At 56.9% G+C, this 22,002-nt stretch overlaps 1 protein-coding gene and 1 long non-coding RNA gene across 2 annotated transcripts; both read right to left on the reverse strand.

The window, feature by feature from the left end:
- Positions 1 to 4,793: 4,793 nt before the first annotated feature.
- LOC138425935 (uncharacterized) lies at positions 4,794 to 5,532 on the reverse strand. The gene is made up of 2 exons (XR_011251454.1): positions 5,360 to 5,532; positions 4,794 to 4,917 (listed from the first exon to the last, which is right to left on the reverse strand). It is a non-coding gene; the product is annotated as an uncharacterized lncRNA (long non-coding RNA).
- Positions 5,533 to 5,692: 160 nt separating this feature from the next.
- On the reverse strand, positions 5,693 to 22,002 carry LEMD2 (LEM domain nuclear envelope protein 2). The gene is made up of 9 exons (XM_069564364.1): positions 21,250 to 22,002; positions 19,593 to 19,633; positions 16,375 to 16,450; positions 13,330 to 13,406; positions 12,372 to 12,451; positions 10,587 to 10,732; positions 9,530 to 9,631; positions 9,350 to 9,452; positions 5,693 to 6,998 (listed from the first exon to the last, which is right to left on the reverse strand). Exons 1-9 carry the CDS (start codon positions 21,959 to 21,961, stop codon positions 6,848 to 6,850), a joined length of 1,488 nt encoding a protein of 495 aa, XP_069420465.1. The 5' UTR covers positions 21,962 to 22,002; the 3' UTR covers positions 5,693 to 6,847.

Here is a 22,002-nt window from a genome sequence, read left to right on the forward strand (position 1 = left end):
GCTAAAGCAAGTTACGTGAAAGTGACAGTCGCTCAGTCGTGTCCGACTCTTTGTGACCCCATGGACTATACAGTCCCTGGGATTCTCCAGGCCAGAATACTGGAGTGGGTAGCCGTTCCCTTCTCCAGGGGCTCTTCCCAACGCAGGTATTGAACCCAGGTCTCCTGCGCTGCAGGCAGATTCTTTACCAGCTGAGCCACAAGGGAAGCCCATGGTCAGGCCCAATTTTCAAAGAGAGTAGGGAAGTGTGATCTTTTCTTGTGGCAGGAATTTTGGCAAATGGCCTCGGTGATTCTTCTGCCCGCTAGCCGATCCTGTCCCTCAGAGGGGCCCGAGTTCCCACCATCCACTTGGATGCTGGCGCTCTGAGTCCAGCGTGGGCTGTTCTTACCCTTTCCTCCCTACCGTGTGTGTGCCCAGGGTGTGGCCCTCGTCTCTCGCATTTCTGCTCCATGGTGCACGTCTTGTCTTTTCTCTTCCCCTTCCTCTGAGAGGCCCTCCTCCCACTTCCTGCTTGGAGAATCCCAAGGACAGAGGAGCCTGGCAGGCTACAATTCACAGGGTCGCAGAGTCGGACAAGACTGAGCGAGTGAGCACACCCCTCCAGCCTCCTGTCTCCAGCGCTGCGCGTGGGAGGCCCAGGGCTCCATCTCCAGTGGCTGGCCAGGAGGTGGGCCCCACTCACGTCCATCTGAGCCCTTCCCATCTCTTCCTTCCTCCAATGTCCCAGAGCAGCAGCAGCCAGGTGGGGGAGCCCCTCTGAGAACATGCGGCCGCAGCCAGCCCTGGTGCACCCCCAAGCCTGGATGGAGCTCGGAGGCCCCCTCACCCTTGCCTCTCCAGGGACTGGCTTCTCTGAGCGCGTGCGCACACCTGGTGCCCAGATTTGTCTGAGCTTGTTTTTGTCACTTCCAGCTATAACACACACTCCTGGGGACCTTGTCCATACGTGCATCTGTTCTATCACAAGCAACAGACCACCCAAAATGTAGTGGTTTTGTGTGATAACATTTCATAGAAACACACACACAGCATGTCAGAGTGGTTAGACCTAAATAAGGTCTGTGCCTGGGTGAATAGTTACTCTCTCAATGTCAGTTTCCTAGTCTGGACAGGACACACGATTCTGTGGGGCCGCTGGAGGAGCTGGGTTGAAGGGTACAGGAGAAATTGCAGGACTGGTTTTGAATCTCTTTGTGAGTCAAACGACTTCAAATGAAAAAGTTATAACAACACAGGGACTTCCCTGGTGGTCCAGGGGTTGAGATGCCACCCTTCTGTTCTAAGCGGCGCAGATTTGATCTTTGGTTGGGAAATAAGCTCCCCATTATGCTGCATGCCTCAGCCAAAAAAATTCAAAAAGTGAAAACAACAGACTTAGTAGCTGAAAACAACACTAGCCATTTACTCCTGATCCTGCGATTTGGGCACCGCTGGAGGGGGACGGCTGATCTCTGCTCACCTGGGACTGAGGCCCCAGCTGGGATGCTGCACCAGCTGGGGCTGGCAGGCATGTCTCCCCACAAGGTTTCTCCAGCAAGGCAGCTGCGCCTCGTTATGTGGTGGCTCCAGGCCCAAGAGGGTGAAAGCAGAATGACAGGCCCCCAATGCCTCCGGCCAAAATTAGCCAGTGTCCCTCTGGCCACATTCCATCGGTCAAAGCTGACCCAGGACCAACCCAGATTCAAGGAGGAAGAAATACTACTTCAATGTGTGTTTTCTGGGCCCAGCGTGGAATGTTCTTCCACGAGACGGAGGAAGTGGCGGAGAACCTGCGGCATCTTTAACTCACGGCCATCACTGATGTGTCAGAAGCTTCTGAATTTGCCCCTGGGGGTCTGGTCCAGCCTCCTCACTGGGGATGTGGGGATGGATGCTGGAGAGCAGAGGGGGGTCAGCCACGCAGAGGGGCGTGGGTTTAGGAGCAGAGCTGGACTGCTGACCCAGGGCTCAGCCCACATCACCCCAGGGACGCCCCAGTTCCACACAGTGCAGCTTCACCAGCCTGGCATCACTGCTTGGGATTCTGTTTTGCACGTGCTCATGTTTGCAATCAAAAAGTTCAGCGGCCCTTCCAGTGTGCTTAAATTAGTCCCCACGAAAACCAAATCATTTCATTTGCAGAGAAGGGCTTAATTGCAAGGGGAACGAGGCAAAGGGAATTCTGTTGCCTGTTTTCATTGAAGAAAATTACTGTACTTTCCCCTGTCTTCCTTACTAAACAAGCAGCTTAGAAACTGGGCTGTAATCACCAGTGATACCTCTCCTACCCTTTCTTCTCAGAGCCTGCTCAGTAGTTCCCAGCTCTCGAGACCCTGCTCCGGGCCGTTCTTGCCCGCCCACCTGCCAGGGCAGCCTGATCCCAAGTCCTGGCGCTGGGCAACATCTCCCTGGTTTGGCTGGAGTCTCACCTCACCCCTGCGATGTTGAGAGGATTGCCTGCGATACTACTGGGGCCTCAGCCAGGGACTAGCCCATGCTCTTGGCAGGAAGAAACACCTCATCCCTTTCTTCAGAAAACACATGAAGCGGACTTCTCTGGTGGTCCAGTGGTTAAGATTCCATGTTTCCAATGCAGGGGGTGTGAGTTCAATCCCTGGTTGTGGAATTAAGATCCCATATGCCAGAGAGTGGGGGAAAAGGAAAAAAAGAAAACACATGAAATCTGCTCCAAGCCCCTACTCACCAGGGCTGCAGAGAAATTCCATTTTGAATGCAAAGCATCCCCATTAGCATCTTATGCAAATCCTAGGGCTGGACATGTATGGATGTGAGTCGGACTATAAAGAAAGCTGAGCGCCGAAGAATGAATGTTTTTGAACTGTGGTGTTGGAGAAGACTCTTGAGAGTCCACTGGACTGCAAGGACATCCAACCAGTCCATCCTAAAGAAAATCAGTCCTGACTATTCATTGGAAGTACTGATGCTAAAGCTGAAACTCCAATACTTTGGCCACCTGATGCGAAGAATTGACTCATTTGAAAAGACCCTGATGCTGGGAAAAGATTGAAGGCAGGAGGAGAAGGGGACGACAGAGGATGAGATGGATGGATGGCATCACCAACTCAATGGACATGAGTCTGAGTAAGCTCGGGGAGTTGGTGATGGACAGGGAGGCCTGGCGTGCTGCGGTCCATGGGGTCGCAAAGAGTCAGACACGACTGAGCAACTGAACTGAACTGAGGGCTGGTGTGCTTAGTTCCTGGCAGAAGGTAGGGAGCCTGGGCCGTCTGCACCTTCTGTCCTTTGATGCTGTGGGCTGGCTAGTCCTTGGGGCCCGGTCCCACAGGAAGAAATCCAGCAAACAGACCCCTCCTGCCTGGGGAAGCTGGTTCCCTCTCTGCTTCTGGCCCGAGAGCCCCACCCTGGCTCTGAGACTCCAGCCCGATTCCCTCCCCTGGGGAGGCGTTATGGGCCCTTTAGGGAGCCAGGGAACGGGCTGGTAACTTGCAGCAGGGTGGTGCCTGAGGAAGTGAAATGTGTAGCATGTCCGGTGTTGAGAGATGAAGGAGGGCTGGGCCTAGAGAGTGTGCAGGGTGGGGTGCAGCCAGCTCCCCATGGGGATGGCGGTCTGGAGATCAGGGCTGGGAGAGGCAAGCACAGAGGCTCAGAGGCAGCAGTGGGCCTGGGGAGGGCTGCAAGGTGTGTGGCCTGAGTGGAAGGAGGAGCAGGGGGTGGGGAGCATCCAGGGTCTCTGTGAGGTCCTGGTTGTTTGTCTGAACGAGGTGGTTCCATTCAAAGCCTCAGCAACTCAACAGATTCCCCTTCTTTGGAGAGGAAGAGAGGCAGGCTGTCTAGGGTCACACCCTGGCTCCTTTACCTTCCTGACCTCTCCGAGCCTCAGTGCCCCCCCAGAAGGGGGTAACAACAGCACCCGCCACCTGGGGGCATCACGAGCGCATTGCGAAGCTATCATATGTTGACTAATTTTATGATGTCTTTTAAAGGAACTTCCTCTGCTACAAGGATACGCTGATTAGCCTGAGTTGGTCCTGAGAAGGCTGGGTCCCCACCTCCACCCTCTGGAAACAGCACCCGGCGGCATGCTGCCCCTCACTCACCACCCGCCCCCCCTTCCCGGGGACCCTCTGCCCAGATCCTTTTCTCTCAAGCTTGCTCTGGGATGGGTGTGCAGAGCTGACCCAGCTGCCCAAGAGGTGCTGCTTCCTGAATAACTGCTCCCCTGATCCCCGCCTTTGGGGGAGGCCGACAGGATAATGGATTTGAGTCCACACACCTGTCTCAACAAAAGGGTTTTTTTTTGAGGCTCAAAGTCAATGGTGTATTAATTAAGGGGGAACAGCTGCTAACTACCGCAGTTCTTATAAGTCAGTGACAAATGGCTGTGTTTAGCTTTTTCCCAAGCAGAGACTCTGAAAGGTGGCCTGGAGCTCCTGGAGCTCTTGTCCACAGGTGAGATTTGTGGGGTGGACCTCTCCCTCCCTCAGCCATCAAGCTTCTTTCTTTACTGGTGCCCCCCAAGCCCGAGAGGGCCATTCGTCACCAAGGAGGACAGGGCTGTGGCCTGGGGAGCCAGGGAAGGGACCAGTGGAAACTTCTCAACAGTGGGCCCCCCCAAAGATGCCCTCAGACCCCTTCTTGAGGCAAATCCCACCGCCTCGTGCGGTTCCTAGGGAAATGAGAGCTGCTAAAAGGGGGGGCTTGGCCCTTCAAAGCTGAGAAAGGCTGCAGAGCTGAGTGGAGCTGCCTGCAGGACTGAGGATGTTGTCTGCCCGCCTGGGGCCTTTGTGCCAGGCGCTCTCCACCATAAAGGAAGGGGCCGGGCAGCGGGGGCCTTTTGTTATTTCCTTTATTTCGATCTTGCTCCTGCTCTCCAAACAGCTTCACAGAAATAGAACCTCACGTTAGCTCCCTTTTCAACTTAAGACAAAACACGGCAGCGGGGAAAATCTTGCACTGAAAACCAGAAAAGGGAAGATGGGTTTGTTTTTTCCTGGGTTGTATTTCTGGGTCCTTGACTATCAATTTACCCACCAAGTTTCCAGCTGATGGGAGGATGGCAGGATGGTGCTAACCTGCCAATCGCACCCATGTGGCCGGGCAGTGGAGCGGCCTTCATCCCAGACTGACTCAGGAAGGCCCACCGCACATGGTGCTGACCCCCACTGCTAGCAGCTCACCCGCTGTGCCCCCAGGGTACAGGTAATGCTGGTAGAGAGCTGCAGGACCCCCAAAGCCCTCTCGGCAACCCTCTGACTCCACTGGGGGGAATGCCATACATCCCCCGGGCTGTGTTCTCCCCAGTGGCCACCCCTAAAGAGACAAGTTTGCAGCAACCTCCACCTCCTGCTTCCCTGGGAGTCACCATCAGTGGCCGAGACACCCTGTCCGAACTCACCCGGCTTTTTCGGCCCTTCTTACGGCAGGTGCTCAGCACCTCTGGGAGCCTCTGTGGCCTCGAGGGAGGCAGAAATGGGGCGGGAGAAAGTGGCCCCCGCTTCTTACTACCCAGAGCCCAGGCATACATCTTTCGAGTTCCGCCTGCAGGGCAGCGTCATCACACCGCGTTGTAAAGTGGAAACTGAAGGTCCAAGGTATGTGGTTTGCCTGAGGCCCCTCCCGCCTTCTCTTGCGGAACACGTCTCTCTGGCCAGCGCTTAATAACTGCACGTTGCCTCTCCTTACACATTGCTTTGAGGGTAGACGGAAAGAACCACGGACGAGAACCACATCCATTTTTAATAAGTATTTATTTATCCAAGTTTCAGCCCTGATAGTGAAGCCTATTGCAGTTTTTTCTGGCTGGAGCCTGCTTATGAGACCTGCTTTGCCACGGGGCAGGCGCTGGGATTCCAGGCCCGCCCATCACCCCAGACATCAGAGGAAATGAGAGAGTATTGCTCAAATGAGGGAGACTGGCGCTTTATTAAGGAAACAAAAAATACCAGTAAGACCAGAGAGGTGCTTAATGCCTTTTGGAGGCAGCTGTTCCGTCTCCCCGGCTCGTCCCCTCCCCCGCCCGCCGCGGGCCAGAGCCCGCGTGGATGCGGCTCAGCCGGAGGGGCCCCAGCCCTGAGCTCTTCAGGCCCCCACGAGGGTTTGGGGGCGCTCCGCGGCGGGGAGGGCGGGGCGCTGCGGGCTAGAGCCCGGGGGCGGCAGGGGGCGCCCTCACCCTCGCCCGGAGCCCAGCAGCCGAGGTTCCGGCAAATCGCCCCGGGGCGTGGAGGCGGGGTGGTCACCGTCAACCCAGGATCCTCACCCACCGGGAGTTCCAGGCTCCGAGGGTCCGCCCAGCTGGCGGCAGCCCGACTCGCCTCTCCGCGGGGTTCCTTCCGGGAGGTCACCCCAGCTGCTCAGGCCCCGCAGCCAGAGCCCGCGCGCGTCCAGGCCGTGTCTAAACAGTTCTCCTAGGGTACTTAGTTCTAACTTCCAGCCCTTTCCCCTCGGGATCACAGGCCCCACCCAGCTCGAGGCGGCTTTCTCCCTCACTCCTGGGCTCCCCAGGAACACCCCACGAAGGCACATGACCAAGCTGCTCCCCACGCCCTGCCGCCCCAGCCCGCCACCCCAAACCACCTCCCGCGGGCGCGGTGGGCCCACCTGCGCTTTAATTTCTTCGTGAAAAACCAATCCCTCTCCTCTTTCTGCCAGCAACACTGGGTAGAGAGGATGGCCAGATGCAGAGGCAGCTGCCCCCTGGCTCCTCTCCTTGCCCTCTGAGGACGCTCACGTTTTCCCACGGAGCCGCCTCACACCTTTTGAACCAAGGTCAGGAGGCTGGTGAGTCAAGGCAAGTGTGAATTCAGCACCGGCAGGGCGTGGCCCTCTCGCGTCCGGAGGGGACTGGCCTGGGACAGGCTAATTAGGTACCGCCCACGCCCAGGGTTTATCGCTCTGAGTCAGAGAAGGAAGAGGGCTTAGTCCATCTCCACACCAACATATCTTCCCCGGCCACGCGGTGGGACTCCGTCTGGATCCGGGATTCGTTGGAGGCCAGGAACTCCACCGCCCGGTCCCACACCCGCTTCATGCGCCTCCTGCAGAGAGGGGGAGGGGAAGCTCAGGAGGCCAGTCGGCCCAGGGCTGGCAAGGGAGGTGGGCTGTGGATGCTCTCTGTACCAACGTGGGGAGCACACCCAGAATTTATTTATCTGCGGAAAGAGTGGTCAAGTGCTAACAGGACTCTCACAGAGAAGAGAAATTTCTTGAGCCCAGAGAAATACTTCCTCAACCTTCTCTGCTCCAAAAGCTTTCAATTAAAGAGAGCTGAAAGGGGCTGCAGCCCCACCCCACCCCAGGTGTCCAAGCGGGAAGACTCTTGCTAGGACTTGATACTGCAGTAGGCCTGCTGCCCTCCTCCAGTGCAGGCTGCATTTTAATGTCTCGTGTGGGCCAATTAGACAGTGACCACTGGGCTGTTGAGTCCAGGCTCCACAGCACTTCAGGGGATGGGGCTGAACTAAGCCTCCAGCGGGGGAGGCCTGGACGCTGGAACTGCCTGTGGAAACAGAGCCACCAGGTCGGGCCATCTTTGCAGTGACCAGAGTCCCTGCTCTTTGGGGTCCCCAGGGCCCTGCACCCCCTCAGACAGCCTCCTGTTTTCTCTTTGCTCCTCTAGACCAGACAGGAAGATCCCAGGGCGGTGGGGGAGGGCTGCTCTGACGTCTACCCTTTGGTGAGACCCAGCCTCATGTCTGACTGGAGACCACTCCCCAGCACCCCAAGCATGCAGTGAATGTTGGGGGGGGGTGTGGAGCAGGGCGTTCAGTGGGGAGTGCAGATGGAGGGAAGCTCTGGAGGTGGCCCCTGACTCAGGAGGCAGAGTGGGGTCTTGGGGCTTTCTTCCCGGGGGGTCAGGACCAAACCCCAGGACTGTTCAGCAGTCCTCACCTGGCTGGTCTGGGCCTGGCCCCACGGCCCTGGGGACTGAGACCTTCACGGCGGCTCCTGAACAGGGAGGGACAGCGGCCTCACTTGGTCCCTTCCCAGGCAGCCCATTACCAGGTGACGAACAAGCTGGCCTCGCGTGCCTCCCCGAACCAGCTCTTCAGAGCTACCTCACCGCCCACAAGCAGGCCCTCCCCGCAGGGCAGCGTGCCCACGCAGGGCTGACTGGCCACCTGTGTCCCCATGAGCCAAGGTCTCGGCTGCCCTGGCCAAGTGGCCACCAGCGGCCTCCCCGAGAGCTGGAGGGCTGCGGGGGCCTTGTGCGGGGGCCCAATAGCTGGGATAACTAGTCATCCTACGCCCTGTCTGCTTCAAGTTCCCTGCCTGTCGCCATCCTGGGCCTGGGGTGGATGTGAGTGTGCCTCAGCCTCTCCACAGCTTCCAGCTCCCCCTGGGCTGACAACCACAGAGCCCGGCACTGGGAACACAGAAGGCGCACCAGCCCACGGTCTCTGAGCAGGTTCCTTACCGTCCTTGTGCCTCAGTGTCCTCATCTGTCAAGTGGGGTCCTCGCTGTTCCCCCCACCCCCAAGGGCCATGCTGAAGGTGGAGAGAGAGAGCACGGCATCTGGCCGGAGAACTCGGCAGAGTCTGAGCCCACACTGCGGTGGGCCCTCCCTGCTGGCCGCCTCCTGGGACTCTGGCCCCCGATTCTACCCCACCCCTGGTTTTGTCAGGGATCCATCCCGCATCTGCAGCCCCCAGGGACAGAGGTTCCAGAGTCGTGCATGACAATGCTGGCCAACTCCTCCCACGAGCTGCAAGCCCATTCACTGCTGTGAAACGCTGTTTCCAAGTACAGGCGTGTGCATTCGTGTATGGGAACTAGATTGTGTTATCTTAGGTAAGACGTGTTTTTGACTGTGCATCATGGCTAATGACATGTGAAAAACAACCACCTCTTCCTCACCAGTGATTGATTCAAGGAGAGATGAGTCACTGGCCAGTGGAACCTCAGAGGTGTGTCGCCAGAGGCTTCTGGGGATGCTTTCCCCTGCTCAGGAGAGCAGCAGGGGGCCCACCTCCCCTCCACTGGCTACACGGCTGGTGCTGCTCTGCCTGTCGGCCACCACTCTGTGCCCACAGAGACCGCCCACCAGCTGACAGCATCCAGAGGGCAGGAGCAGGAGAGCCCCAGAGAGGTGGGGCCAGAGACCTGACCGTGTTGTCCCTGACCTCCATTCGTGGAGCCCGTCAGGCCCTTCCCTGCAGAGCCACTTAGGGAGGAGAGGAGACCAAGGACTCACTGTCCAGAGCACCCATCAGTATCAACACTAACAGCGTTGGCGTCTCCAGAGCAGTGGGACCACGCCTCTGCCCTAAGCAGTGATGGCAGGGGGGCAGAGGCGGGGATGGAGCCTCACGCTGGGACCTGGGCTGAACCGCCCCATCCTGCACCACTGGCCCGGGGGCCCTCAGTGAGGTCCCAGCGGGGACTCACCGACTCTGCGGCGGGATCAGGGTGTCGCGCACATGCAGGATGCCCACGTACGGATAGCGCTCCATGTCCTGCTCCCAGTCCACGTAGTGGTCCTGGACCACGTCTGTGGGACACAGGGTGCTGTTCAGGCTGAGGCCCCGCAGCGGGGGGCCAGCAGCCCTCTCCCTGGGGGCCACGCACCTATGATCTTCTTCACCATCTCATACATGGCCTGCTCCTCCTCTTCCAACTTCCGCCACCGGTACTTCAGGAGGATCAGGAGCCCCCACAGGAAGGCCAAGCCTGGGAGGGGACAAAGCGCAGTTAATCGTGGCCGCCACTTTCCCTGGCCAGGAGCCCACTGGCTCTCATGGGGCAGGTGGCTGTGCTGGAGGCTGAGGCGGTGGCGTCCCTACTGTGTGAGACCCGGGCTAGCAAGCAGGAGACGGAGGATGGGACATGCAGGGTTGGGGGCAGACAAGCGATCAAGCGATCATCTTCCTCCCACTGGCTGTCACCAGAGCGGCGTCCCTAGTCCTCCTCCCAGCCTCATTCCCGGGCTTTCATCTTCTCCCTTGTGAACCAAAACTCGTGATTCATACATATATACATGCCAGGCCCTTTGTATTCAAGATGCTGCTGCCGATAATGATGTCTGTGCCTGCCTGCCTTGGGAAGGGAGCTGTGCGCACGCCCAGATGGCCTGTGATTTGTAAGCCGGCTCTCTCTGCAGAGTCAGGCAGCTTCTGTGACGTGGCCTTTCGCTTTCAGAGACACCCCAAGGTCCCGCTCAAAGGCAGCCCCCGATGTCGGGAGACTCCCCTTTGCTGCTCAGCACCCTGGGCCTGGCTCGCTTTCATCAGGCATCTGCAGCTCCCCAGCAGGTGCTTACATGGTTCAGGGAGTAAAATCAGGCCAAGCTCTGGCTGTGTCTTCCCTGCCGTGTGGCCTGCACTCTGGAGCCCGGGGAAGGACGGTGCCCAACTGCAGCCCAGGCCGGGTGCCCCTTCAGGATGCTGACGGGCCCCACCCCAAACCAAGATTTTCTAGTTAATCTTTGTGCGCCAGCTGCCGGACCTCCAGAGGAAAGCTGACCAGGGCAGTGGTGGACTGGTCATCTCCATTTCACTAGACAGACCTCAGGCTCACTGGGCAGAAACGAACTCCGCGGGCCTGGGTTTCCAGACCTTGTCTCCCGTGCTCGGAAGTCTTGCTGAGCTGGGCCGCCGGGGCAGGGGGACAGGGCGGCAGGACTTACACCAGAAGAAGATGAGCACGTTGGTGACAGCTGTGAGCAGCGCGCGGCTCAGGCGGCAGCCGACACCCATGCGGGGCCGCGCGGACTCCAGGCAGACCACCTTGTCCACCGTGGTCACCAGCTCAGACGGGTCCTCCCCTTTCAACCTGAGACAGGACACATGGCTGTAAACAGGTTCAAAAGCCCTGAGGAGCCGCTGTAGAAGCCTCACTTTCAGCAGAAAGAGGAAGGAGGGGCTGGGAAGCCTCCACTTGCCGATAAAATAGACTTGGTACCCTGGCTGCACTCTTTCCAGAAATTTCCCACGTTGGCTACTTAGAAAGAATAAAGCTTTAAAGATGGCAGCAAGCTTGAACCCCTGCCGCTAAAGTGATGCCCCCCTCTGTTGGATCGTTGACAACCCTTCTCAGCGTGTGGAAGATTAAACTGTAAATTGCATTCCCACCTCCCAGCACAGAGAAATGGAGATGTTTACGGAATCGCTGGCTTTGCGACGCATGGCGAGGGACTGAAACAGTCTGGGAGGGGGTGCTTCTCCTTGGCGACGAGGAGGCACGTCGCCTGTTTAAATGCAGAGGCCACGGGGTGCCACCGGGCCCCGCAGCACGAACAGCCCCAGCTCCCACAGGCCAGACCCCAGCCCCAGCGAGGGGGTTATCCGGATGCTGGGAGACGCCGCCTTCTAGGAGGCAACAGGTCCCTGCTCTGGACTGCAGTGAATGGCTGGTGCTTGCACTGTTGCGATTTCTCATGACTGACTTCTTTAAAAAAAATTTTTTTTCACATTGAAGTATAGTTGACTTACAATGTCGCGTCAATTATTACTGTACAGCAAAGTCCCGCGACTTACTTCTAAATGCTGGTCACGGGGGCTGGGCTCAAGCCAGGCTGCCCCCTCCAACAGGAAAAGGCGGTGTCATCATTCCTGCGCTGGCAGCTTCGGCGTGTGCTGCCGAGGATAAAAATCTGTGTTCTCTGCCTTTTCTAACACCCGGGAAAATCGCTCAGCCACTCAGGGAAACTTTATTATTATTTTTTTAAAGCCAACGAATTCTAATCGTGCCATGCATCCCGTTATTCAGCTTCAGGCTCAGCTGCCCGAGGGGCTTCTGCTGGCTTCACTGCTGATGGAATTAGTAATTTGAGTGGATTAGAGAGGAAGCGAACAAACCCCCAGAGTGTGCTTAATATCAGCAGCTGTGCCCTGAACAGAGCCCTGACAAACCCTGAGGGGCGGGGGTGGGGGGTGGGGGGTGGGGACGAGGCAGGGTCTCCCCAGCAGGGGACGCCCCCACCGCTGGGCTGAGGAGCCAGTCGGGAGCTTTTCAGGAGGGTGAGTGTGCTGTTTCTGCGAACCATGCTCACCAGGAAGGGACAGGAACAGGCCAAACCACTCAGCTGGAATAAAACCCGGTCTCTCCATTTACAGTTTCCATACTGAGTGAAACCAACATACAGAATCGCCTCATCTACAAATGAAATGAAAACTAGCACCAAGGAAAGGCAAAGCAGAAAAGTGCCTTCTCCAGCAAACCGTGGGGGCAGTGACGGGAAGGGGCACAGCTTGGGTTACTTCAAACAGGTGTAGCTGGACTGCCAGGCAATCACCCTGACACCTGGATTTTCGCATCTCATCCTAAACTGCTCCTCTCCTGGCATTGCTGACCCTACTCCCTCCACTGCCCAGCTGCAGGCCCGGCCCTTGACAACTCAGCTGGGAGACCCGGCCTCCACCTCCAGGCCCCAGACGCCAGAGCCGCTGGGCGAGGACAGGGCCTCACTCACCAGATGCCCACGTCCTTGTTACTGCTCAGTATCCAGGTCAGCGCGGCTTCAAACTTGGTGGAGGAGCTGCTGGTCACGTTCTGTTGGGAGGGGGCGGGGGAGATTAGTGCTCCATCTGGGCGGAGCAGCTGGGTCGTGGAAGCCCCCTTTTTCTGCGTGCCCTCAAGCCCTGCTCCACTAAACGCTTAGCAAACCGGCGGGATGGCGATCTGGCACAGATGATCCTGGAGAAAAGGCTGAAACTGGAGGAGGTGATGCGGCAGCGCGTGGGAAAACGGGGCAGGTCTGCGGCGCCAGGCCAGAGAGCTGGCGGCTCATCTGGACGAACGTAAAAGACGACGTGGGGGGCCCTCACTGCGGCCAGAGCTGGCCGTATGGCCTTGGGCAAAGGCCCTCCCCTCTCCGGGCCCAGGTGCCTCATCGGTGGAACGGAAACTGGACGAGGTGGCCCCTTGGGCTTCTGCTGGCTCCAAACCCTGCAATTCTGCCACCCTGAGGCCACACTGAAAATCAAAAGGGCCCAGAGCAGCCCGGATGGTAATCCTGAGGGGGAAGTGAAATGGCAGGTGAAACGTCTTAAATAAGCTGCTGAGAAGGGGAAAATGAGCCAGAAGAGGAGCAAGTCACAGGGCCGCTCCGGGAAGGGGCAGGGCAGCGGCCGGGTCAGCTGGCTGGGGGGCAGCGGGTCAGGAGCGAGCTGCCTGCAGGCCGGGCCCCTGGCTCTCAGCTCACCCTGAGCCCAGTCACCCCACTGCTGCCTTAACTTCAGGGAGCTGAGCACTCAACTGTGTTAAAAAAAAAAAAAAAAAAAGATCTTTTTTTTAAAGGGAAAGCAAACAAGCCAAAAAGCAAACACAAAACGAGCAAAAAAACAAAACAAAACAAAACGCGGGGCTTGAAAGATCAATACAGAACGCCAGGACCTTCGGGGAATGGACACACACGGCAGCCTACTCACTGCTATATATTCCTGGGCTTCCAGGACAGGAATGCATTTGCTCTTTAGCTTCTCTGGATTTCCGCATTCAAAATTACCTAGGAGGGGAAAAAACACACATTCAAACACAAAGAAGAGGTGAAAAAAATTTACCTGGCAACCGACTGAACACAGCAGCAAGAATCAAGCCATCAGCTCTGACGGGGAGCGTGTGGCCGGCCGCCCTGACAGCTGTGGGGCATCGTCACTGTGCAGCAAGATCAAAAGCCACTTAGCTTGGATCGAGGCCAGATCATTAAAACCTGACCTGCAAAGCAGTGCAGCGATTTGCATTAAATGACTAAAAAGCCACCCAATACCAAGGTCTGTTTGCAATTGATCCCTAAAAGATCAGACAGACAGTTCTGGAAGGTACTGGGATGGGACTATAAATAAACGCAGTCTGGGAAAAAGAAAGGCAGGGAGGCCACTGCACTGCAGGGTTTCTGACTGGTCACAGGCTGGTGACCTAGAATGCCAGGTTTCAGGGGCCCTGGGGAGTGATGGCCAAGCAAGAAGGGGTACCTGTGTGCTGGGACCCCGGCACGTGCTCCAAAGCCCTCTGCTGAGCACCCTGTGCAGCCGGCTCCCACTTAGGGTGGAGCTGGGAGCCTCGCCCTTCATCCGGCCCAGGCTTCCAGGCCTGGCCCATGGACCAGCCTCTCTGAAAAGGCCCCAGCCATGGGGGCCTCGTTTAGCCAGATCGGCTGGCCTTGGGGCCCCGCCACAGCCCTTAGCTCCCAATTGCCCACTGTGGCTCACCCGCCAGCAACTGCTTTACCACGAGACCCCGTGGGAGCAGGGATTGTGCGAGGCTAGGCCTTAACCCCTCACCGGCCTAACTGCCCTCAGCCTGGCACAGCCTGGGCTCTGGATGGCCAGTCTGTATGTGTCTGTGTGCTGGGGAGAGAGTGGCTGAAGATAATATCACAAAAATCCTGAGAATGAACTGAAGCCTGCTCCTCGCTCCCCAGCAGCCAGATCTTCCTACTTCAAAGCTGGCTTGTCCTTCCAGGCCCTCCGAGACTCAGCTGCCTTCTCCCATGCTCCTGCCCGACCCCAGACTGCCCTGCCCTGCTCAGGCCTCTGGGACTACTGCCTAGGTCTCTTGGTTTCCTCTGCTCCCCTTTCTCATCCATGTTTGGTCAACAAAGCTTTAAAATGATCCTGCTTAGACGACACTCTTCGCTCAGAGTGCTGCCTTCCTGCGCCTGGCTCTCTGTCCGTCACTCCCCCACTCCAAGCCTCCCTGCCTGCAGGATGGAGCCGCAACGGCCTGGCAACCACGGCTGACCGGGTGAGACTCATGCTCCCTGTTTCTCCTTCCTCATGCAGCTGCTTCCAACCCAGACTCTGTAATTTCCTGCCTCTTTGGCCCTGCCTTTCCCCAGCAAATACGTATCTACTCCCACCTGGGCTTGAAGGCCTCGCACAGAGACCCCTTCCCCTGTGACACTTTCCTGACGGCTCCAGCTAAAGGGCACTGCCTCCCAGAACTTCTAGCCTCTTGGTTCCCATCTATCAACCTTTTATATCACCCCGTGGTCAGGGGGGTGGGTGGCCTGTCTCTTCTACTGAACCACAGGCAGTCTGTGGACAGGATCCTTGAGTCACCTTGTATCCTGCAAAGGCCAGCTCAGTGCCCTGTCCATAGCTGACCTCCAGCAGGAGGAAGGGGACGGAGCATGGCCAGAGAGCCTGCACTCCTCTGCAGCCTGTCTCAGTGAGAGGCAAACCCTCAGAAGACAGTGGGTACCAGGCCCCCTGATGACAAGAGCCAGGACCGCATATGGAGGATGGGAGGGGGAGAACTGCCTACTAGGATCCGTAGTTTAAGGGTGGAGCTCCTCAACGTTACCTCCTGGGGGCCTCGGTAAACCTCAGACTTTGATGCAATAGGTTTGAGATGAGCCCGAGATGCTGCATTTCCAATAAGCTCCTGGGTGACACTGATGCTGCTGTGCTTGGACCACAACCGAGTCACAAAGGTTTCATATGCCCTCCGGCCGGAATTTATATGCCAAACACCTGGGCCATAACTGACTGTGATGCTGTGAGCCCCGACCCTGCCTCTCCTCCAGGGAGCTCACAGAGGCCCCCGTGGCCAGCCTGGTCCCCTCGCAGTCAGGAGAGAGGAGGTGCAGAGCTGAGGCTCACAGGCTTGGCCCTGAGGGCTGAGGGCCGAGTCCAAGTCCACTCAACCTTGACCTCCCGCGACAACCTTAGACAAGGGCTGGCCCTGCAGGTGAGCGGCGCCCCTTGAACCTTCTGCAGACTGACGTCTGGTTTTTGTGATGAAGATCCTTAACACAGGCACAAGCCCTGAGCGGTCACCACGTCATCAGTGGTTCTGAGAGCCTCCTGGATACCAGGACAGGACAGAGTATGTTGGTGCCACCTCGGGCCTCAAGGAACACATTCACAATGCAAACAGCGGCAGAGACTCCGCACAGAGGCGTTTCCAGGCGGTGTCTTGGGAGGGGGTTGAGAAGGCCCTCTTCCAGAGAACGGCACTTGGCTTTCACTTAGTTAAGAAAAGACAGACCTAAGATCACTCGGTGAAATGGGGAGACTGTGGCCCTGAGAAGTCAGGGACTGGTCCAGCATCCCATAGCCAGTGGGGGACTCTGGGATCCGTGACACCAGGACCCTGGAGGGCAGGACGGGCCTGAAGGTGCTTGGTCCACCACCCAGACCACTTGCTGCCTGCAGAAGCCTCTGCACCTGACCGGGCCGACCTGGTACAGGGAGGCCCTCCAGGCTGGGAGTCCTACACTCTGAGACGGCCTGAGGCCTGGTCCTTTCCAACACCACACGGACACCCAGAACATTAGGTGGAGGGCGCCCCAGAGAACGGAGTGCACCTGCTGAAAGGGAATCTATGTTTTGCTCAAATGCAAGGCTTACACGGGATGTGCCCGTGGGGGACGTGGGGAAGGTGAGGCGTGGCTTCTGGGAGACAACCACGACGCCTCGGCCTCGGCCACAGCCCGCTGAGGAGGCTCGGGCCTTGGGAAGCCTACTCACCCGCCTGGATGGCCAGGAAGTTGTACAGCTCATGCAGCAGCTCCAGCAAGGCCGCCTTCTGCTTGGCCTGACAGAACTGGAAGGGCACAGGACAAGCGGTCAGCAAGGCGGCACGGGTGAGGGGCCTGGCCGCCTGCTCTCATCTCAGCCACACTGTCAAGAGCTAGGCCGCAAGGACAGCCTCACACCTTAAAACAGCGACGACAGCAAATTCCGCCACGACGTGGGCCCGGGGGTAGGGTTGGTAAACACCAGGCCGACACACGTAAAAAGGACACCGTGACAGCAGAGGTGGACTGACAGCGGACTCGGCGACAACCAGGGGCCGGCATTCGAGAGGCTCCCAGGCCCTGGCCCCGGCGGCCCCGTGCGGTAAAGGCCTCCAGCCGTGGAGTGCGGGCGCAACCATGGGCAGCGCGGCACCCGGGCTCCTCGGAGGGCAAAGCCAATGCCGCACGATGCGGTCTGGTCTCCCCCCGGGCCACTCCCGTCCAGTTTTCGGAGAGTCGAGTATCTACAGTCTGCCTGTGGACTGTCCACTTTGCGCATTATCTGCTGCGAATGTTTAACCTTAGATTCTTCTAGAAATGGAAAATGTAGAGGAATCTGAACTGTCGGGAGGAAAACGTCACCTGTGTGAGAGAGGCACGCCTGCATGCCCACTCCTGCAGCGCCCGGGACAGCAGGGGCACCGTTCAGCTGGACTCGCTGCGTTTGGAACATTCCAAACAGGCTGCTTTTCTTTGAGGCTGGGTGGGAGGTTGGGTGCTGTGCTGAGTGGTCGTATGTGAACCCTGAATCCTTACCACATTCCTCACTGCACCCCAATTTCTCAGGTGAGTGGCCCAAGGTTTAGAGACCAGAGGTGGCCACTAAGATCCCACAGCTCGTAGGTGGTGGAGCCGCATGGGAGTGTGGCCAGTGGACTCCAAGCGCACCAGGCTGTCACCGGGCACAGCCCTGGACCGGAAGTCGGAGGTCTGGGTTCTAGATCTGAATCTGCAGCTAGAGAAGAAAACCAAGATCGTTTTCCTTCTCGGGGTTCACGTGCTGCCCTGATCTAATTTGGTCCTGAATGCTCTCCGTGGCCGAGCTTTGTCCCCTCATATGGCCTAAAGGCCCTGATGCCTTAACAAGGTACCGAATGATGTACCCAAGACTTATGCACAAGACTGTAAATGTCCAAAACAACTCACATGCCTACGAGCAGAGTCAGAAAGCCCAACTACTTTTTAAAGACGATTTAACGATATCAGCAAAGCTGATAATTGTAAAATATAACTAAATATACAGAGATCCCAATTCTATAAACACATACACACACAGAGAGTGAAGGGAAGAGAAGCTCCCCAAACATTAATGGTGATTATCTCTGGGTGGCAGAACCAAGGGTGATGATTGTCCCATTTTTCGAACTTGCTAAACATCTATCACTGTCTCAATCAGGAAAAAAAAAAGCAGGAGCAATTAATACTGTTCCGAACTCATGGACATTTAGGCAAAGCGAGGCTGAAAGGACAGAAGGTACCAGGCAACGCGACAGCCTGATTAAGATCACACACCCACTCCAGCCCACCCCCAGGGATTCCGCAGGGCAGAAGCAGAGAGAATGGCAAGACTTGTAGAGAGCTGAGATGGGGGGAAACACCTGTCTCTCAAACCCAAATGCCCCTCTGGGTTTTGGGTGAGCTTGAGCCACAGAAAGTGTGAGGCTTTCAACAAGAAACTCACTCAAGCTGAGAAGTACCCCCCGAGCTGCCTGCTCCTGTGCGCATCCTCCCCAAAGGCCGAGCGTGCCCCACGGAAGGTCAGTGCAGCAGAACCCAGCACCGAGCCTGCAGGGAGCCTGAGAGGTCTGGTCTGAGACCCGCCTGGCCAGGCTGGGCACATCTTTAGCGAGCAGCTGGATGGTGCTTGACGGCTCACGCAGCAGCGATGAGCACATCCCCTACTGAGGACGACCCCAAAGGGAATCTGCCCTCTGTCGTGGGTCTGACATACTCACACGTGTGCAGGACCAAGAGACAGAAACCAGGGGGCCCGTTTCTAAATAGAAGACAAATGACTAGTATCGCCAAGAGAAGTCTCACAGAAACGAAAGTTTTGCTCCCGTTTCTGTTTTCTGTCTTCAAAAGTGTAGCTTCCCCTTCTGGCCACGTTTCTGGGCCACTTCCTTTAATCATCAACTGCAGTTTTTACGATAGAAGGCAGATTATACTTATTATGAGTCTGTCTTTATAAAACAGCAGGGAAGCAAAGATATCTGGCGGATGAAAGCAATAAATACATGTGATAAAAACACCCCCAAATATGACACAGCAGAAGCCGAAGAGAAATAAAACCGCTTGTCTGCGTCAGGATGCCACTTCATTAATGTGGGCAACGTGGGCCTGGGGATGAGTGTGTGTGGTTCCTTTCCCAGCCGCCTCCCCCTGCCCCCAATTGCCAGAGATGTGCCCTGAGGGCTGGGGCAGGCCTGGAGTTGGACACTTAATAATTAGACTACTAAGTCATGCCCTCTGGCAGCACAAGGCTCTGCCTGGCAGGATTTATGACCTGAAAATTTACAGCCGCTATCTTCCCGAGACTACTACCTGTACTGGTGGCATCCCAGCTCCTTGCTAATGCCATTTTCATGACTCGTAAATGGACAGGGCGGCTCACCTTCCCCAAGTATTATTTGTAGGGAACATTAAAGTGTCACAAAACCAATCTATAGACTAAGAGAACTAACTCCACTTCAGATGTGTTTAAAACAACCCCTTGATGACATTTCAAATCAGAACAGCATTTTCAGAGCCAGAGGGGAACGACCCAAGAATGTGGAATTGAGAACCTGGCCTCCTGGTGCTTAAAAAGCAGCCCACCCTTCCCCCTGAAGCCAGGGAGCTTGAGAGGTCCCTCAACCACCACCCAACTGCACCCCCCCGCAGATAAGACTCTGGCAGAAGATCAAAGCCCTCCATGCTGCGATTGATGGGAGAGCTCCTATAAAGTCAGGAGTTGGATCTTGGGAGCTCAAATTCTGTTTCAAGTACTCCTTCACAGCCACAATTGAGTCTGACATGTACATCACAGAACACGATATGATTCTGGTATGTTACAGGAAGCACTCCTGAAAATGATCCTTTTATGATCTTTTTCTGGGCAAGTTTACCTCCCGATGGAGGCTAACAACCTTGAGACGAATAGCGAAAGCTAGAAAAACTCAAACTCACCTCATCTGTTTTTGTCTCACAGTCCACTGGCAGTAATTTCACTGAGACCAAGAAAAGAAACAGAGGAAATTAAAAGTGTGGGTTTTGGAAAAGGGTACAAAAAGGGATCATTCCCAAAATTCAGAGGAAGTAAAACATTACCAACAAAAAGGTGGGGATTAGAAAGATATCACCTAAATGAAGCATTTTTAAAATGTAGGCAGTAAAATGCAAAGCGGTTCTCAGTCCTGGATTAAGAATTAGGACACCTATTTTCTAATCTCAGGGAAAAATGATTAGCCACAGGATATCGGGGAACCACTCACTTAACCACTCTGAACCTCTGGTTTCTTCATAACATGGGATCACTAAAGCCTTCCTAGCTTAATTTAGACTCATTGTCAAAGAAGACAACATATAATGGTGGTTCTCTAAACAATGTTATGTTAAACATGATTAACACCATTATGGGAGGGGAACTCCAGGTAAATCCACTATTCATCCAAGAGCTGTTGTCTTAAAGCATCTCAGCAACGAGTATGACAGTATACTGTCTTTGGACATCACCAATGTAGTCACAGTTAGAACCAGCACAACCATGTCACTCCTGGGTCGATTTAATTTCTCTAGCAAGTGGATAACCTGCTCTCATAGTCAAGAAATTATCTGAGTGTGTGCGAAGTCTGGGATCCCTGCGCCCACAGACTTCCTCATACACCCAAATATCCATCTGCTGCAACAGCTAGGACATAATTTAGCTTTCCCCTGCATTCTGGCGGTCGGTGCTAGGCATGGAAAAACGTGGCTGGGAATAGTATTAATCACACTTGGTTTTTGTAAAGAATTTTAAAAGCTGGTGAACTAAAGGGTCACTTTATACTTAAATGTATAAAGAAATGGTCACTCTGCTGCTTCCTATTAGCCTAGAGAATTCTGGAAGAAGTAAATTTCCCTTTTAGAAAACACAGATCGTTAACTATTCGTTAATATACTGTATCTGGCAGATCTCATTCGGCCACGTCTCATCACATAACTAACTGTGGACAGAGGCATGGCCGGGAATATCCTTGAGTCACAGGACCCTCTCTTAACACATCCCATGAAGGGGCTGGAAACAGTGGCAAATGCCACCATTCACATCAGTTTAAACTCTTTAAAGGCTCGTGCACGCCTGTCTGAGGCAGGACTAGTATAATCCCCTCTTGACATACAGTGGGTCCCCCGGGCCAAAGAAGAGGAGGATGTGGTCTTTTTGGTGCTGCAAAGCTGGGACCCCAATCTGGGGCACACAGCATGTGAATGAGCAAGAAATCAAAAGGGAGGGCAGAACTTAAAAGGAGTGGGGGTGGGCCTTTAGAGGGTTGTGTTAGAGGGCTTTCTCTAGAGAGGGAAAAGTAAAAGTGACTACGGAGAGACAGCTTCCAGCACGTGCTGGAAAGGGAGGTTAAGTAGGGAGGGCTAGGGCCGAAAATAAGAATAGGAGGGAGTGAAGACAGAAACGACTGCAGACGCAGGAATCCCACAGCTGGAGGAAGCAAAGTCTTCAGTCTGGGGGGAAGAAGGTGGCCTGAGGTATCTAACAGGCCCGGGACGTGCGGCCTGGCGCTGAGAGGCCCGGGGGTCGTTTCGGGGACACCCGCGCGCCCAGCGCCCTCCCCTGCGCCGGCCCGGGACGTACTGTTGTCCTCCGCCTCCTGCGGCGCCGAGGGCTTGCCCATCTTCACCCAGAGGATGCCCAGGAAGACGAGCAGCAGCCCCAGGCTGGCCCAGAGCAGGAGCCGGGACAGGCAGCGCTCCAGCCGCCGCCCCGCCTCGGGCCGGGCGCGCGCCGAGGCCGCCGGGCCGGCTCTCGTCGCCCGTAGGCCCGGGCGCGGGTCGGGGCCGAGGAGGGCGGAGGGCGGCCGCGCCGAGGCCGGAGACGCGGCCCACCAGCGCCGGAGCCCGGGGCTGGCGCCCGGCGCGGTCCTGCCGAACGGCCGGCCGTCCTCGTCCTCCTCGGAGCTGCCCCGGGCCGAGGCGCGGCGTCTGAGCGGCGCGGGGCGGGCGAGGCCGCGGCTCCCGGACCAGGAGGCCGCGGGGGCTCCGAAGTCGCCGTAGGCCCCGGGCGTCGCATAGGCCGGGCCCGAGGCCGCCGGGGAGAGCCAGGGCTCCGCCCGCGGGGAGGCCGCGGCGGGCCGGGCGCGCAGCGGCGCCTCCTCGCGCAGCCGGGCCTCCTCGCCCCGGGCCCGGGCCGCCTCCCGCGGCCGCTCCTCGCCGCGCAGCCGGGCCTCGCCGCGCAGGCGGCGCAGCTTGTTGCGGTAGACGTCCCGGGTGGTGTCGGTGATGGGGCCCGGCTGGAAGCCCAGGGCCTGCAGCTCCCGCCGCAGCTCCAAGTCCGACAGGCCAGCCATGGCCAGGACACCGCCCCCGGCGCGCGCCGCACCCGGAACTG

Source organism: Ovis canadensis, chromosome 20, assembly GCF_042477335.2.
Source record: "Ovis canadensis isolate MfBH-ARS-UI-01 breed Bighorn chromosome 20, ARS-UI_OviCan_v2, whole genome shotgun sequence".
Lineage (NCBI taxonomy): Eukaryota > Metazoa > Chordata > Mammalia > Artiodactyla > Bovidae > Ovis > Ovis canadensis.